This window comes from Vulpes lagopus, chromosome 1, assembly GCF_018345385.1.
Source record: "Vulpes lagopus strain Blue_001 chromosome 1, ASM1834538v1, whole genome shotgun sequence".
NCBI lineage: Eukaryota > Metazoa > Chordata > Mammalia > Carnivora > Canidae > Vulpes > Vulpes lagopus.
Window position 1 is genome coordinate 70,530,823 of NC_054824.1, and position 16,438 is coordinate 70,547,260.

Here is a 16,438-nt window from a genome sequence, read left to right on the forward strand (position 1 = left end):
GGTCTGAAGTTTGGAAGGTCAATCTCTTAATCATGTCTGCTCTGTCCCACATGTGGGACCCACCCCCTCCTTTCTACCTCTCCTCTTCTCTCTCCTGACCCCTAACCTCTCCTTTCATCCCCAACTCCTACCCTATTTCCAAACTCCCACACCATCCCCTTGTCTCCCTCTCCTCACCCTTACACTCCTACCTCTTCCTACTATTCCCATTGCCCTTTCCCAAATCCTAGTCCACTGAGTCTTTCTACTATAACTACGAGACCCCCTATTACGATGTGATGACTACAGAGACGACCCCTGATTATCAGGTAAACATGAGGGACCCCTTAATTTCTTCCCTTCCTCCCATCACCCCTTGTAAAGATCTCCTAAGACACCTTCCTTCCCTCTTAACATGTAGGGAGAGACATCATTTATTTAGATTATGGGAGTTTCCTCACTGCCCCTTCCCATGTCTCTCTGCTGCAGAGGCCATCAAGCCCCAACCACAGGGCTCCCCCTCCCCCAAGGGGTGTCGGGCCCCTCCCAGAAAGTCTACCCCACCTGCCAAGAGATCAGCAGCCTGGCAGGCACCCCCCTCACCAGGCCAGAGGTCCTCTAGAATTGGAGGTTCTGGCCCAGCACGGGACCTGCCTACCCCCTTCCGATGCCCAGCTTGGCAGGCATCTTCCCCCCACCGCCCAGGCCCCTCGCAGGTCCAGAGGAAGCAGTTACCGGCAGGTAGAGCTGGGTCATCCAGATCTGTGTCCCCAAACTTCTATGACCTGGAGATTTACTCTCCCCAAACTGTCCCCCCTCCAAAGGGGCTGCAAGATCTGAGATTGCCCCCACCCCCCAGTACAGACAGATACTGTGCACGGTGGGGGACAAGATGCTGCTTTGCCTCCCCTCCCGCTAACCTCTCTCTTTCCTTTCCACCCCATGTTATTCTTCTCCCACTCTCCTTGGGGTTAGGACCCCACCCCAGGTGAAGAGGAAGGAATCCTGGAATCAAGTCCCTTGCCATCCCCTGAGGAGGTAACTCCATCCCCCACCTTCACCCCAGCTGGGGGCAGTGGGCATCTGTCACCCACCCCCCTTGCCCCATGATATCTTGGTGAATCAGCCCTTCCTCTGGCCGGAGGGCTCTTTGTCATCTCCATTTGTGGCCTTCTAGTCACTCCAGACCTATTGGTCTGCTTGTCTTTCTAAGTACAGCCATTTTTCTTCAGTGTCCATGTCTCCTGCCATTATTCTTTGATTCTCGGACAACCTCCTCCCCATGTTGGTGTTTTTATCATATTTTTCTTCCCAGGAGTTATCTGCTGTCCAGTGCTGTTATCACTTTTTTTTCTTCTCTGTTTTTTTCCTCCATTTCTTTGATTATTCTCTGGATTCCCTTGTCTCCGCAGACTGTCTGTCTACTCTGTGTCCAGCCCTCCGGCCACCCTTCTTCCTACTTGTAATTCATCATTTTTTCCTTCCAGGCCCAATTTTGGGGGCATCCCTCCTCATTTCAGGCCTTTGATGGCCCTCCCCTTTCTATACAACCGCTTCCCTTGATCTTCTTGGGAGAAAATCTCTGGTCCCAGTTACCCCCAGAATTCTTTGGGCCAGAAATTGCCACACCGTTGGGGTCCAGGGAAAACCTCCTCTCAGCCCTAATGCCCCCATCTACCCCTCTCCCTCCCCATCCCCGGGAAGGAGCAGACAGATCTCCAGGTCCCCTCCACAGCCGACAGGTTCCTGACAGAGGAATATGGGGAGGGTGGCACAGACCCCCCAGCAGGGCCCTACGATTACACCTATGGCTATGGGGATGATTATCGTGAGGAGACGGAGCTTGGCCCTGCCTTGTCTGCGGAGACAGCCCCCTTGGGAGCCGTAAGTGAAAGGAGCTCCTCTTCCATTCTTGATCTCCAGTGGGAGCTGTAAGAATTGCTTCCTGTTGTTTCTGATTAATGTCTGTTGGCTGCAAGCTACTTCCCATTGATGACTTGCCATTTTCTGTTCATGTAAGATGTATCTGTTGCTTAAAAGGATAACCTCCTGCTTTCCCTCGCCAAATATCTTGCCCTGTATCACTTTGTGGATCCCTCCGCCCAGGGCAATTGGGATTTTTTTTTTCTTTTTTAATTCTATGGCCACTTCCTGTCTTTCTTGGCCACTTTCTATCTTAACCAAACTGTATTTCATAAAGCTTTTGGTCAGTAAGCCCCTACTTTTTGTCCATTGTCAATCTGTCCTCATCATTTCTTCTTAATAAAAACAGTTTCTTATCCATGTTGCTGTCAAATATTCTAACTGCCTATGTCACGTCTTCTAACTGATAGGCCACTCCCTGTCTGTCCTTTCCTGTCTTTCTTGGCCATGGCATCCATCTTGGTGACTGTGACAGTTTGTACTGAAAGGGACTTATTTATGTTTTGGCTCTAGTTTTTCATGCTGTCTTGTAACAATTTCCTTTGCTAATAAGCCACTTCCTGTGTGTTTCAGGGCATCCAAATCATGAAGTTTCCATTACGGGCCTAGATATTTATCGTGGCTATTTCCTCTGTGTACTAGCCTTAATGTTTGTGTTTTCTGGAAGAATTGCCTTTCGTTGTCATAATCCCTTCTCCAGGAGTCACTTTTTGTCTGTTTTGTGAGCTTCTTCTTTCTCTTGGTCATGGTAGCCATGTTGTTGTTGAAGGTCCACTTCCTGGATCCTCTTTTCTTGGCTGCTTCCTGTCTGTCCAGCCACTTCCTGTTTGTCTAGTTCATTTTCTAGCCCTCTTGACCATGTTTAATTTTTCTTGGCCCTGACCTCATTTTTGCTTCCAAGTGTTTGTCCCTTTGAAATGTCTCCCTTAATTGTTTTCCATGTCTTCAACCACTCCATTTCAGTTGGAATATTTCCTGCCTACTCCATTCATCTTTTGCTTGCCTTGCAATTAGAGCTGCCTCCTCTACCGTGCTACCTCATCCTACACTTCCCTTCTCTAATATTGCCACCCTGACTCTCTGCTGCCTTTCCCTTTTGCTGCCTTCTGGAAATTTGGGGTTGATCTGGGATATGGGGGAGTTTGGAAATTCATCATTGCTGTTGGGTCAGGATGGAGGTGGAAGGGACATTCTGAAGATCTTTGTTGGGAGAGATGGAGACTGGTGGAGAGTAATTTCCATTCTTCCCATCCTTATTTTGGTTCTGGCCTTAGTGTTGGGGGTGGGCATCTGAGAAGTATGAAAAAGAAAGAACTGGTTGGGTTTGGAATATAAATGAGGGCCAGAGGAAGAGTGTAGTGTCCTTGCTGGGAGGGGAACTAGGGAGTCTGTTCTGGGGCTTAAGCAACAGCCCAAGAGCTATATTTTTCCAAAAACTAGTTATGAGATCTGAGTTTGGGATATCAGTGGGGACTTCCCTCCAATTCCACTTACAGTATGGATGTTTAACTTCTGGAGAGATTTTAACTTGTGAGCCCCTTGAAATTCTAAGAAAAATTCTGTGCATAAGGGCATATACTTTTTCTTTCCTGGAAAAGACTTCATGGATTATATCAGATTCTTATATGGATTCATGCCCTCCCTTTAAACCCCAATAAAAATCAATCCACAGTCTTAGAGAAATGCTTATTTGGTGGCTTGCAGTAAGATGGAGGAAGTTGATAGTTTCTTAAAGTTCTAAGGATTCCTGTACTCAGAGGGAGTTTGGGGAATAGGGTAAAGTTCTCCAGAAGAGAGTTTGGGAAGGTTGAAGGGTTTGGAATTCCAGGAAGGGTGTGAAGACCTTCCTGAAAGAGGTCCACAAGGATATGAGGAAGTTTATTTGCTAAGATGGGACTGCGAATTGGGAGGTGGAGAGCCCTGTGGTCTCCTTGGAAGGCCTGAATGGTCTGTGAAGAGGGAGTCTTAGGGGAGGGCTGGGGGATTTTATACGTAGGGTTGGAGAGGTCTCCAGAGGATCTGAGAGTGAAGGAAGGTGGGAGTTGGGTTGGGGGCAGCCCTGGTGTCCTGGCTGCTCACAGGCCCCACTGGGGGTTACATGTGTGTCTCCTTCAGGCTGCCCGTGGACCCCGAGGGCTGAAGGGAGAGAAGGGAGAACCCGCAGTGCTGGAGCCTGTAAGTCACTGTTAGTCACTAAAGGCAGGGGGAAGAGGAAAAGGAGGTGGGGGTGCTAGCCCTGTAGTCTCTGACTTTTAACCTTTGACTCTACAGGGAATGCTAGTCGAGGGGCCTCCTGGCCCAGAAGGCCCTGCGGTAAGTGTAGCTGTGACCCATTAGCCTTTTCTCAGAGACCCTTCTTACACACTCACCTATGCCTTCCCCCACATATACCCAGGCCTCCTTCTCAGAACTCTGGAGAATCCTTCCAAAGCTTCCCAGATCCTCAAATCTCTTTTGTTGAGACCACCCCGCAGCCACATATCCCTCTTCTATCTGAATGCCCTCAGCTGACTCACTTGTTTTTTGTTCCTCAGGGGTTGATTGGTCCCCCTGGCATCCAGGGCAACCCAGGCCCAGTTGGAGACCCTGGCGAGAGGGTAAGAGAGTAGCCTCTGTGTCTGTGTGTCTCTGTGTTTGTGTAGGACTTCAGTGGAGCCTCTAGTACCCAACAGGGCACCAAGCTCAGCAGTTCCTCATTAGCTAGCTGATTAATGAACAAGGGTGCTCCCTAATACCCAGAAAGGGGGACGGGCTCTGGTTACAGAGGGGAGCAATCTGGTGTCTCACCCTCATTTTCTGTATGGGGTGGGGGAGGTTAGGAAAGATGTAAATAAGTCTACATTTATTCTGTAAGAGGCTCTTATAATGATGCCAGGACCCTAACATTCCCTAACTCTCACCTATGTTCATTTTCTCCCTATTCCAGGGCCCCCCTGGCCGGGCAGGACTCCCTGGATCAGATGGGGCACCTGGCCCTCCTGGCACATCTCTTATGCTCCCAGTGAGTTGTCTTCTGGGGTTTGGAATGGGAACAGGAGGAGAACTGTGTTCTATCACCAAAAACCAGGAGACCAGGAAACTAAGGAGGAATCTCTAAAGAACATCAACACAAAGAAATTGATCTTTGAGTTGGATGGACTAGGCCTCATTAGATGACCTAGAACAAAACATGGATCATCTAGAACTGGGCAGAAAATCCTATGTTTCAGGGACTCTAGAACCAAAAGAGAGTTTTTCTAGAGGAAGAAGCCAGAGAGTGGGGGAGGAAGACAGGAGTAGAGTTTCTGAAAACTGCTGCATGATTCTCTAAAACCTTCCATCGAGACACTCGAGGAGGGTATGGGGTGGGAGGTGTCCCTGAACCTGGGAGATGGGGCAGAAGTGTTGGATGAAGCCTTGGGCTGGGAGGGTCACATGGGTTTCCTGGAAGAGAATCTGGACCTTTCTTTCTCTCTACCCCTCAGTTCCGGTTTGGCAGTGGTGGGGGTGACAAGGGTCCTGTGGTGGCAGCCCAGGAGGCTCAGGCCCAGGCAATTCTGCAGCAGGCACGGGTGAGTAAGGCTAGAAGGGATCTTGGTGAAGGGAGGGATATGGAGAGCAAGTGAAGACTTTAGGAGGGGTTGGAAGGGTAGGTTGGAGTAAATGTGGGGCAGGGTAAGGTCTGGGTTGATTTGGAGCTGAGAGGGAGGTTGGTGAGAATCCAAGACCGTAAAGTGAGGATTAGGAGTGGAGGGGTGAGGGATCCCTGGGTGGCGCAGCGGTTTGGCGCCTGCCTTTGGCCCAGGGCGCGATCCTGGAGACCCGGGATCGAATCCCACATCAGGCTCCCGGTGCATGGAGCCTGCTTCTCCCTCTTCCTGTGTCTCTGCCTCTCTCTTTCTCTCTGTATGACTATCATAAAAAAAAAAAAAAAGGAGTGGAGGGGTGAATTTGGAGGGTGTACTGGGGTTGGGAGTTCTCCTGCTGCCTCTTCCTCAGCTGTACTGTGTCCCCTGCTCCTGTAGCTGGCGCTCCGGGGACCCCCTGGCCCCATGGGATACACAGGCCGCCCTGGACCCTTGGTGAGTGAGTTGGGTATTGGGATAGGGAGTTCTTTATTTGTGTGTGTGGGTATGGACAGTTCTGGAAAGGGACCAGGTTGAAAGTTATTTTGCTACTTTTGGGGAGGGCTTTGAAGTCCTTGTTGGGTGTGTCCTTCAACTTAGCCAACCTCTCTTCTCTGCCCCAGGGACAACCTGGGAGCCCTGGCCTGAAGGGAGAATCTGGAGACCTAGGACCTCAGGTAACAAGTCCCACCCATCTGATTCCCCCATCCAGTGCCTCCCTTTTGGTCCATGCTCTTTAACCCTGCTCCTGACTCTCCCTCCACAGGGCCCCAGAGGACCTCAAGGCCTCACAGGCCCTCCTGGCAAGGCTGGGCGAAGGGTGAGTGGGGTGTGGTGGGTGTCGGTAGGAGACAGGGATCGGAGTGTGGGGGACTGTGCCTCTGTTTGCTCTGAGCCTTGCTTTGCATCCCTAGGGCCGAGCAGGTGCTGATGGAGCCCGAGGAATGCCTGGAGAGCCTGGAGTGAAGGTACCAGGCATGGGTCCCTTTCTGATGCCTGTGACTTCCAGCCCCATCTAAGCTTATTTGTTTTTTTGGGGTGACCAAGGTTTCCCATGAAGTGGTACCTCTCCATGCAGGACACAGTAGGGGTGGATGGGGTGGGAAAGGGGCTGGGACCTCATTAGGCCTGCCCCTCTTTCCCTAGGGTGACCGAGGTTTTGATGGACTCCCAGGGCTACCTGGAGAGAAGGGACACAGGGTGAGTATCTTGGGGGTAATGCACTGTGAGTGATGAGGGGGTGAACTTTCTACGGAGTGGTGTGGAGGAGGGATCTCAAGGTGAGGGAAGGAGGCTGAGCATGCCAGCAGGAGCTTAATGGATGAAACTGGTTGGTTAATTTAAGAGGGTCAGTGTCTGGCTGTACTGGGGGCTCTGGGGTCCCTCTTACCTAGTCCCCCATTTTCCAGGGTGATACTGGTGCCCAGGGCCTCCCTGGCCCACCCGGTGAGGATGGAGAGCGGGTAAGTATTGTGGCCAGGACAGGGGCTTGGTATGGGAGAAGTGTGGAGGGTGAAGCTGATTTACTATGTCCTCCTCCTCCAGGGAGATGATGGGGAGATTGGGCCTCGGGGACTGCCTGGAGAGTCGGTGAGAGGGGGTTGGGTTGGGGTTGGCTCTGGGGGCTGCCAGGGGAGGGGTATGGACACAGGAGGGACCCATTATCTCTTTCCCACACATACCATATCTTCCCCTCACCTTATTGCAGGGACCTCGAGGTCTCCTGGGCCCCAAAGGCCCACCTGGTATTCCTGGACCCCCGGTATGTGACTATCCTTGACTCCTGACCCTGGCCTCACCCCCTGACCTGCCTCTCTTCCCTCACCTCCAGGTCCCCCACCCTGCCCCGACCTAGCTCTGCTCCAGCATCTAAGCCCAGGTGCCCTTCTAGGGTCATATGATACAGTGCGCCAAAGGCTCTGAGCATAGCTTAAAACATTTTTTCAAGAAAAACAAAACAAAACAAAACCCCACAAACCCACAGACCCATAGACCTACGCCCTGTAGATCTGGGCTGGCTGTGTTTGCTTAGCTTTGGGATGATCTGGAGGTCTGGCCAATGTAAGGCTGCCCCGTCCCACCCTCTGGAATGACTGGGTCTCTCAGAAACCACAGGTCTGCCCAGGGCCCTGGCCCCAGGGCCCAGGCCCCATCTTCCAGCCTGCTCATGCCCCTCTCCTGTTTCAGGGAGTCCGAGGCATGGATGGTCCCCATGGTCCCAAAGGGAGCTTGGTGAGTAATGGGCACGGAGGCACCACCTGAATGTTAGCCAAGGTCCTGTTTCCTTGGTGATCATTTTGACAACCCCCGCCCCTCCACCCCCTGCCACCTGCTTCTGGTTCTTGCCCTCCTGCTGTCCCTGTTGGGACTCAGGTCTCTACCCTAAGTTTGTTCTGTCCCCATCTTCTTTTGACCTCTGCCTCGTTGCTTGTTTTTAGGGACCCCAGGGAGAGCCAGGACCTCCTGGACAACAGGGCACTCCTGGAACCCAGGTGAGCCATCCTGTGCAACCTGTCCCCATCCGGGCTTCCCCAGTGGGTCAGACCTTGGATGGAAATTAAGGGTCTCAAGCCCCACCACTCATGCCCTGAACGGGGATGTTGGCTATGGGAGAGAGCAGCCCACCCCTGTGAGGCCCCTGTAACCTCTCTCTCTCTCTCTCTCTTTGTCCCTGTAGGGTCTTCCCGGCCCCCAGGGTGCCATTGGCCCTCATGGAGAGAAAGTAAGTGACTAAGTGATTTGAGGGACAGAGCATGTGCTGGAGGGATGTAGGAAGAGCCTTAAATGTATGGCTAGGACTTCAGCCATGGTCTGATCTGATCCTTCCTGTGACCCTGAGCCTCCTTGTCTTCCTGCAGGGTCCTCGAGGGAAACCAGGGCTCCCTGGCATGCCTGGCTCAGATGGACCTCCGGTGAGTAGGCACCCACCTCTTAATCCAAATTCGACTTGACTCTCCACCCCAGTGAATGACCTCCAGATGTCTTTGATGACCATCTATGCAGTGTGTCCTTCACACTGGGGGGGTCCACTGGTGGTGCCTGCCCGTGGTCAGTTGGCTTCATCAGGGTCACAAGGAGAAGTTGGGTTAAAGAAGTAAAGGGAGGCATGCAGGGAAGGTGACAGTGGCCAGTGGTCACATTCTCCTTTCCCTATCCCCAGGGTCACCCTGGGAAGGAAGGTCCCCCTGGAACCAAAGGAAACCAGGTGAGATCTTCCATACCTGCTTTCACCCCTGAGGGAGTTTCCACCCAGACTCTAGGGCCTTAAAGTCCTTGGAATTTCCTTGTTTTATCATTCATGTGGCTCTGAAGTATTCTAGGTATCCAGACTCCAAGGTTGTCTCTACTGTTTCTTCCACCCCTTGAGGGCTCCACCCCTTTTTAGATACCTTTCTTTCTTCTTCCAGGGTCCATCTGGACCTCAGGGTCCTCTAGGATACCCAGGACCTCGAGGTGTTAAGGTAATGGACAAGTAGGCTGGGAGATAAAGGACTGTGTCGGGGCAGCCAGCTGGGATCTCAGGAGCTTGATCCTTCCAACCTAACCTCTGTCCTCAATCTCTCTCTCTCTATCTCCCTTGTAACTCTAGGGTGTGGATGGAATTCGTGGTCTAAAGGGTCATAAGGGTGAAAAGGTGAGTGATGTGCCCCCAGCTACCCAGCACCTCCATCCTGCCCCATAATCTTTTCTGCCCAGCTCTTCCCCCCACTTCCTTCCATCCAGCCTGCCCTGCACTGCTCTCCAGCTTTGAAATCTACCCTTCCACCCATGTTTTCTGAAATGCTCCATTTTATCTCCTGACTGCCCCCTATCATTTCTGGTGACTTCTCATCCCTGTCTTTCTCAGGGCGAGGATGGCTTTCCCGGGTTCAAAGGGGACATGGGTGTGAAAGGTGACAGGGTGAGTAGAAACCCACACATGGCCCCCAATGCTAAGTTCTGATGTTCCTCCATATTGGAGCCCCCAATTACCAGCCTAGTTCCCAAAACCCCAGACTCCCTATCTCCCCTGCTCTTCTCCTCTTAGAGCCTGACCCTGCAGTCTTCATCTCACCAGCCCAATAGTCACAACACTCTTCCTGTTTCTGTGGGGCTTCCTGTCCTGCAGTAGCTTATGGGACCCTACTCAGCCTCACCAGGGCCCACCTCTCCTCTTGGGGCCCAGCCAGTGCCACCAGTCCCTGACACCTCTTCAACCTTCTTACCCAGGGAGAGGTTGGAGTTCCTGGTTCCAGGGGCGAAGATGGACCTGAGGGGCCGAAGGGGCGAACTGGACCCACTGGAGACCCTGGCCCACCAGGGCTCATGGGTGAAAAGGTGACGGGAACGTGGAGGGGATGAGGGCCTAGGCACTGGATCAGGATGGGCGTGGGATGCCAATAGCTGGAGTCAATGAGGCATTTGAAGACCATTATATATTAATTATGCTCCTCTCTGTAGAAGGCATCGCCTTCCACTGACAGTTGGAGTGGAGGTGGGGCTATAGAAGAAGTCATGGAATAGTCTGTCGTGAGAATTTACGTGATACGGAGGTGGGGACAAGGCATGAAGCTGGCATAAGGAATGTAGGTATGAGGCAGAATGGAAATGAGTCCAGACTCAGAGCAGCAGGAATTCCAAGAAGGGGGAGTCAGAGGAGGTAAGAACAGACCTGCAGAGCTGTCAGTAAGCCCTCACTGAGTGCCAACACTGCACCTGCTTGTCCTATGAGTCCTGTGGGGCAGCCACCCTACAGCCTCCTGTTGCAGACAGCTTTCATTGAAGTCCCAGCAAGTGAAGATGCTTCTCAGTAACCCAGCCCATGAAGGGCATAGCCTGGGTTTGACCCCCAGTAGTCAGGCTGCAGAATCCCTCCACCTAACCTCTGCTCCGCAGCTGGCTGGGCAAGGCAGGCCCTGAAGAATCAGGAGGAAGGGGGTGCGTGCCAGAGGGACTTGGGGTGGTATGCGGACATGGCCAGAGGCCATCCTGAGCATGGTGTGTGCGGGCCTGCCAGGGGACTGGTCTTGGTGGAGTAGGAGTGTGTGCTGGAGAAGGGAAGCTGAGGTCCACAGGTAGGCAAGGGCTAGATCACAATCCCCAGGAACTTCATGGAGCCACGGATTTAAAGACACAGAGGAGGTGAGATGCCCAGCATTAGTGGGGGAAAATCCACTCTCAGGAAGGAGAGATTACAAAAGCCAGGCAACCCGTGGAGTACGAGATGAGGGGCCAGGGGGCTGGAGGTTTGCTGGGGAGCCTTGATGGGTAGGAGCTGGTTCCTGTCTCTGGGACTTGGGATCTTCATGGATAGATTGTCTGTGACTCCTCTTGCCCCTAATTGCTCCCTGTCTCTCTACAGGGCAAGTTAGGTGTTCCTGGTCTGCCCGGCTACCCTGGACGCCAGGGTCCCAAGGTGATATGATGCCCCATGTGTGTCTCCTCCTCTTCTTCCCTCCTCTGACTCCTGATTCCAGGAAGAAGAGACTGACAGCAGTGGGGGGCCCTAGAGCGAATTTAGCCTAGCCCCATTCTACAGATGGGAGAATAGAGAGCCAGAGAGCAGCAGGGGTGGACTGAGGGTTGTCCAAGGCTGTCTAGTTACTGGTAGAGCCCAGACCTCCCACCCTGCTTCCCCCTTTTCAGGACTTCTCAAATCTTTCCTTCTCCACCTCATCAGGGGTCCCTGGGATTTCCTGGTTTTCCTGGCGCCAGTGGAGAGAAGGGAGCCCGGGTAAGCCTGGGGAAGGGAGAGGGTGTGGAGTGCAGGCCTGCTCTGTTGGTGGAATTGGCCCCGGGTGAGGTGTTGTTTCTGCTTCTTTCCCACCAGGGCCTGTCGGGGAAATCAGGGCCTCGGGGAGAGCGGGGCCCTACGGTGAGTGTGGAGGGCAGACATGGAAATCAAGAGCCAAAGAGGTGCATTTGGGTTTTTCTGACAACTCCCCTCCCCTCTCTTTAGGGTCCACGGGGTCAGCGGGGACCCCGAGGTGCCACTGGGAAGTCTGGAGCTAAGGTTAGTGGTCTTGGCAGGGCTCCTTCTGCCATCTGCCGCTCAATCCAGCTCCCTGTGGTCTCCTCTGACCTCCAGATGCTAGAAAGCAGTGCCTCTTTCCCCCTGACTCTCTTCCCCCAACAGGGAACATCAGGTGGTGACGGCCCCCATGGACCCCCTGGAGAAAGGGTGAGTGCAGCTTGAGTCTCCTGCTCCCTAGTGCTTCCTGAGGGGCCTGAGTGAAGCCCTCATCTCTCACCCCTGGGGTAGGGTGGGGGAAGCTGCACCCCCTGCTTATTCTCCTGATTCAACCCGGCTCTGTCTCTAGGGTCTCCCTGGACCCCAAGGCCCCAATGGATTTCCTGGCCCCAAAGGACCTCCGGTAAGATGACTTCTGACCTCTGACGGCCTCTGGTTCTATGAATCCTTCTCCATCCTCCTTCCCAGCCCAGAGTTTGCTTGACATCTAAACCCCTTCCAGGGTCCCCCTGGGAAGGATGGGCTGCCGGGACACCCAGGCCAGAGAGGAGAAGTGGTAAGTAATGACCTGGCCCCCTCGGACCTTCACAGTCCAGAGCCGTCTAGAAGGCCCACCAGGGAGGTTGTTCTGGCAGAGTCAGAAGCTGGTGCTGCTCAGACCCATGACCAAGGACTCGGTGGTGACTCTGCCTTTCCTCCAGGAACCTGGGGTCTATCCCAGTGTCCATGCTTGATGTGCTTTGACTGCTCTCTCTCCTTCCTCTCTCAGGGTTTCCAAGGGAAGACTGGCCCCCCTGGCCCTCCAGGGGTGGTGGGACCTCAGGTATGTCTGCCCTCGGGGGAGAGTGGACCCCAGACCGTGGAGGTCATCTGCTCCTCTTTTCCCTTTTCCTGATCACATGGCCTAGCCCCTGCTCTACCTGCCCCAGACGCCCTGAGTGGGCATTTGGAGCAGGGATCTCAACTTCAGCCTGGTTCCTGGGCCAGTTCTCATCTCATTGTGTCCCAGAGGGGCAGTTCCGCAGTGGGGACCCTGGGTGGTGCAGTTATTGCAAACTGGGGAATTAGGCCCCAGCACAGCGGCCTAGGAGAGCCCCAGGAATTCCTCAATAGCCTTGGGGCAAGGATAAGGGCTCCAGGGGGCTTATCTTAGGGTGGCAAGAGTGGCCTCTTTGGGCCGAGGGGCAGAGGATGAGCTTGGAGTCTTTCCGTCTCATCCCCAGGGAGCAGCAGGAGAGACGGGGCCCATGGGGGAGCGAGGTCACCCAGGGCCCCCAGGACCCCCTGGAGAGCAGGGACTGACTGGAACAGCTGGAAAAGAAGGGACAAAGGTGAGTAAAGGGTCAGGCAGAGGGGAACTTGTGAGGACTAGGGTTGGGGGTGGGGGAGCGTTGCTGAAGGGAACTGATAATTGGGGATTTGACAAAGGCCAGAGATCTCTCTGTCCAATTTGAGAGCATGGCTATGTGGCTCATCACATTTTGTTTCATTTTAGGGTGATCCTGGTCCCCCAGGGGCCCCAGGGAAGGATGGACCTGCTGGTCTGAGGGGCTTCCCGGGAGAGAGAGGCCTCCCCGGCACTGCTGTGAGTGTGGTCCCCGTCTCCCAGCAGGAGAAACAAATCACTGGGCATCACCCCCACTCCTGTTTCCCTGAGCCTGTCTCCCCTCCCTCCCCTCATCCTTCCCTGTGTGTCCCTTGGACCCTCATTCTTAAAATATCCCACCTTCCCATCTCATATCTGTTGCTTAAATCTCTGGTTCATAGGGTGGACTCGGTTTGAAGGGAAACGAAGGTCCGGCTGGTCCCCCTGGCCCTGCAGTGAGTCTGGGGGCTTTGGGGGGCAGGAGGGAGGAACCAGGAAAGAGTGGGTAAGGAAGGATGAAGAGTGGCATCTGGATCTAGGCAGGCTGTGGGACTGGGCAGAGGGTATCTAGGATCAGCCATAGTGTGTTCAATTTTGGGCTATTCTCCTGGGAACCATGGTCAGGGCTCCTCTGATGTGGGTGGGCTGTGATGTCCTCCTTGGGGGTCTGACTCCATTTCCTGTCTCAGGGCTCCCCTGGGGAGCGAGGTGCAGCAGGATCTGGGGGACCCATTGGCCCCCCAGGGCGACCAGGCCCACAGGGTCCCCCTGGAGCCGCAGGAGAGAAAGGTGTCCCGGTGAGTGCGGGATCCCCGGGTTGGTGGGGGGAGACACTGGGGAGGGGTCTGTGAGCTGTGAGCTGCTGGGCCATGGAGGGTGAGGGTTATCTCCGGGTCATGACTTCTTTCTTCATTTTCTACAGGGTGAGAAAGGCCCCATTGGTCCAACTGGCCGAGATGGGGTACAGGGTCCCGTGGGGCTCCCTGGCCCTGCTGGACCCCCGGGCGTGGCAGGAGAGGATGGAGACAAGGTGTGGGGACTTACAGACCCTGGGCCAGTCTTTCCAGATGAGATCATTGATCTGTGCACGCCTCCTACCCCCCACCCCTGCCTTATTTTCCCTGCCTACCCAGGTCCTTTTGCTAATATCTCACCTGCCTTGTCCCTGCAGGGTGAGGTGGGAGATCCCGGACAGAAGGGCACTAAAGGGAATAAGGGTGAACATGTAAGTGACCATGACTTTTGACTTCTGACCTCTCGCCTTTAACCTCATTTCCACCTGGTCTCTCTCCCTGTCCTGGTCTCTCTGACTCTCCTTTTCTCCCCAGGGCCCTCCTGGACCCCCTGGGCCCCTGGGTCCTGTGGGGCAGCCTGGAGCAGCGGTGAGTAACTGATGCCTCATCCCCACCCTCAGGGGTGTGGGCAGCCTCCAATCTGCCCCCAGTTCCCCTTTGCCCCTGGGGCTGAGTGTGGGGACGGGGCTCTGGGCCTAGTGCACAGCTCGATGTGGGGTTTGGGAATAGAGATCTCCTGACCCAGGACCATCTCTGTGTCCTTGCCCCTGCCCTCCCTCCACCTCAGGGAGCAGATGGGGAGCCCGGAGCTCGGGGACCCCAGGGACACTTCGGGGCCAAAGGCGATGAAGGAACAAGAGGATTCAATGGGCCCCCGGGACCCATTGGCCTGCAAGTGAGTTGGGGGCTAGAGGCAGGGGCTGAGAGGTGAGGTCAGCATGGGTCTGCTGCCCCCTACTGGCCCCTCCTGCTGAGGACTGGGGGGCATGTGGGATGGAAGGGAAGGGCACTGTAGGGTCTGTCTACTTGGAGCTGTGCTCTGGTGGCTTGGTCATCTGGGTCTGTACCTTGTCCCCCCCCCCCCCCCGCACAGGGTTTGCCAGGCCCCTCTGGTGAGAAGGGAGAAACCGGAGATGTGGGCCCTATGGTGAGTGCGACCCCCTGGCCCCAACCCCACCTACTAGTCACCCCTATCCAGCACCTCCAGCATCCCCTGCTCCCTGCCGGCTGCTCTCTGGCGTGGCTGTCCCCATCTCTTGCCACCCTCTCAAGATGTCTGCCTCCCCCAACCCTCTGACATTCTTATGTGCCTAATGCTCTTTCTTTCTCTTCGCTTCCCCATCTTTGCTGTATCTGTTTCCCCAGGGACCACCCGGCCCCCCAGGACCTAGAGGCCCAGCTGGACCCAATGGAGCTGATGTGAGTCCTCTCAGCCTCTCTCCCTGCAGATCACCATGGCCATCCTGCCTCCCTTTCCCCAGACTATAAACTCTAGTCTAATCTCAGCTGCCACGAGAAGCCACCTGCCCTGGAAGGCCTCCCACTGTCTCACTGCTATGACTCGGGTGTTCATTCAGGCTCTGCCCCTGGAATGGCACCTCCTCCTTTAAGCAATGACTCCTATTTCTGTTCCTCTTCCAGGGCCCACAAGGTCCCCCAGGAGGTGTTGGGAACCTGGGTCCCCCTGGAGAGAAGGTAACAGGGAAGGAAATGAGTGAATGGACTTGTCTTCGGGGTGGTATGAGTGTTGGGTTTCTGCCAGTTTTGGCAAGAGAGAATGATATGTGAGAGACTGAAATATCAGGATTTTTTGGGGCGGTGGAAGGAATTGTTTGACCCCAGTCTCCTTGCAGGGGGAGCCAGGAGAGTCAGGATCTCCAGGGGTCCAGGGTGAGCCAGGTGTCAAGGTGAGTGAAAACTCTGAGACCCTGCTCCCTAATCCCCATTACCCTAATCAAACCCAGCCCCTGGTTGCTGTGATCTCTTGGAGCTGGAGCCCCTCTACAGCCTAGGAGCCTGTGCCCCCGACACTCTATGAGGCTGGACCTCTGGGTCTGAGTGAGCCCCACGCTCTTTCTTTGAAGGGAAGAGGGACCAGAGGACTCCCTATGGGCTTGACTTGATGTATGCACCCCGCTGTCACTGAGGGGGTAGAGGGGAGGCTGAAGGTGTCTTGGAAGCAGGGGCTGCATCCTTGACCTTCAAGAGCCCTTTGGGACCATCTGTACCCTCTACTCATCCTTCAGGGTCCACGTGGGGAGCGTGGGGAGAAAGGAGAGTCTGGGCAACCAGGAGAGGCAGGACCACCAGGGCCCAAAGGCCCCACCGGTGATGATGGCCCCAAAGGGAACCCTGTGAGTTTGGGGGGGGGTAGGGCTGGAAGGGGGGGCTTGTGAATGAGAGACCTGGGAATATGGGTGTGTTTGAGTGAGAGGATCTTGGAGTAGGGGGAGCCCAAGAGTGGGGGATACTTGGGTGGGAGGCTCTGGGAATGAGGTCTTCTGGAAGGGACATAGGGGATCTGAAATCCAGAGAGAGAAAGTGAGAGATGCCTTATGATTGCCTGAAAGCATCGGAAAGCATGAAGTGCAGGAAGTGAGGAAAAGCAAGTACAGGAGACCATCTTCGCAGGGCATGCAGGAGGGCACTATGGGCAGAGAAGGAAAGGTGTGACGTGGGGGTCTGTGTTAGTTCTGGGTAGGCTTAGGGGCTTATGACCTTGACCTTGTTCTGCATTAGGGTCCTGTTGGTTTTCCTGGTGATCCTGGCCCTCCTGGAGAAGGTGGCCCTCGGGTGAGTCTTCCCTAGGGAGGAAATGGGG

The 16,438-nt window shown here is 54.6% G+C and overlaps 1 protein-coding gene across 7 annotated transcripts in view; it reads left to right on the plus strand.

Moving 5' to 3' along the window:
• COL11A2 (collagen type XI alpha 2 chain) overlaps positions 1-16,438 on the plus strand; it is a 29,539-nt gene that overhangs the window by 6,690 nt on the left and 6,411 nt on the right. For 3 of the 7 annotated variants that reach the window (XM_041768186.1, XM_041768192.1, XM_041768178.1), the window contains 47 exons: positions 231-308; positions 955-1,017; positions 1,684-1,863; positions 4,018-4,077; positions 4,174-4,215; positions 4,437-4,499; positions 4,829-4,903; positions 5,367-5,453; positions 5,907-5,963; positions 6,131-6,184; positions 6,274-6,327; positions 6,422-6,475; positions 6,654-6,707; positions 6,917-6,970; positions 7,053-7,097; positions 7,216-7,269; positions 7,695-7,739; positions 7,946-7,999; positions 8,185-8,229; positions 8,366-8,419; positions 8,668-8,712; positions 8,915-8,968; positions 9,097-9,141; positions 9,355-9,408; positions 9,717-9,824; positions 10,849-10,902; positions 11,167-11,220; positions 11,317-11,361; positions 11,446-11,499; positions 11,623-11,667; positions 11,807-11,860; positions 11,960-12,013; positions 12,227-12,280; positions 12,681-12,788; positions 12,953-13,042; positions 13,225-13,278; positions 13,513-13,620; positions 13,746-13,853; positions 13,995-14,048; positions 14,152-14,205; positions 14,405-14,512; positions 14,711-14,764; positions 14,983-15,036; positions 15,259-15,312; positions 15,471-15,524; positions 15,864-15,971; positions 16,357-16,410. In XM_041768186.1, the coding sequence (XP_041624120.1) occupies positions 231-308; positions 955-1,017; positions 1,684-1,863; positions 4,018-4,077; positions 4,174-4,215; positions 4,437-4,499; positions 4,829-4,903; positions 5,367-5,453; positions 5,907-5,963; positions 6,131-6,184; positions 6,274-6,327; positions 6,422-6,475; positions 6,654-6,707; positions 6,917-6,970; positions 7,053-7,097; positions 7,216-7,269; positions 7,695-7,739; positions 7,946-7,999; positions 8,185-8,229; positions 8,366-8,419; positions 8,668-8,712; positions 8,915-8,968; positions 9,097-9,141; positions 9,355-9,408; positions 9,717-9,824; positions 10,849-10,902; positions 11,167-11,220; positions 11,317-11,361; positions 11,446-11,499; positions 11,623-11,667; positions 11,807-11,860; positions 11,960-12,013; positions 12,227-12,280; positions 12,681-12,788; positions 12,953-13,042; positions 13,225-13,278; positions 13,513-13,620; positions 13,746-13,853; positions 13,995-14,048; positions 14,152-14,205; positions 14,405-14,512; positions 14,711-14,764; positions 14,983-15,036; positions 15,259-15,312; positions 15,471-15,524; positions 15,864-15,971; positions 16,357-16,410 (3,054 nt within the window). Of the gene's footprint in view, positions 1-230; positions 309-954; positions 1,018-1,683; positions 1,864-4,017; positions 4,078-4,173; positions 4,216-4,436; positions 4,500-4,828; positions 4,904-5,366; positions 5,454-5,906; positions 5,964-6,130; positions 6,185-6,273; positions 6,328-6,421; positions 6,476-6,653; positions 6,708-6,916; positions 6,971-7,052; positions 7,098-7,215; positions 7,270-7,694; positions 7,740-7,945; positions 8,000-8,184; positions 8,230-8,365; positions 8,420-8,667; positions 8,713-8,914; positions 8,969-9,096; positions 9,142-9,354; positions 9,409-9,716; positions 9,825-10,848; positions 10,903-11,166; positions 11,221-11,316; positions 11,362-11,445; positions 11,500-11,622; positions 11,668-11,806; positions 11,861-11,959; positions 12,014-12,226; positions 12,281-12,680; positions 12,789-12,952; positions 13,043-13,224; positions 13,279-13,512; positions 13,621-13,745; positions 13,854-13,994; positions 14,049-14,151; positions 14,206-14,404; positions 14,513-14,710; positions 14,765-14,982; positions 15,037-15,258; positions 15,313-15,470; positions 15,525-15,863; positions 15,972-16,356; positions 16,411-16,438 lie in introns of those variants that run through there. The other 4 variants (XM_041768198.1, XM_041768209.1, XM_041768218.1 and 1 more) reach the window with 4 other exon arrangements.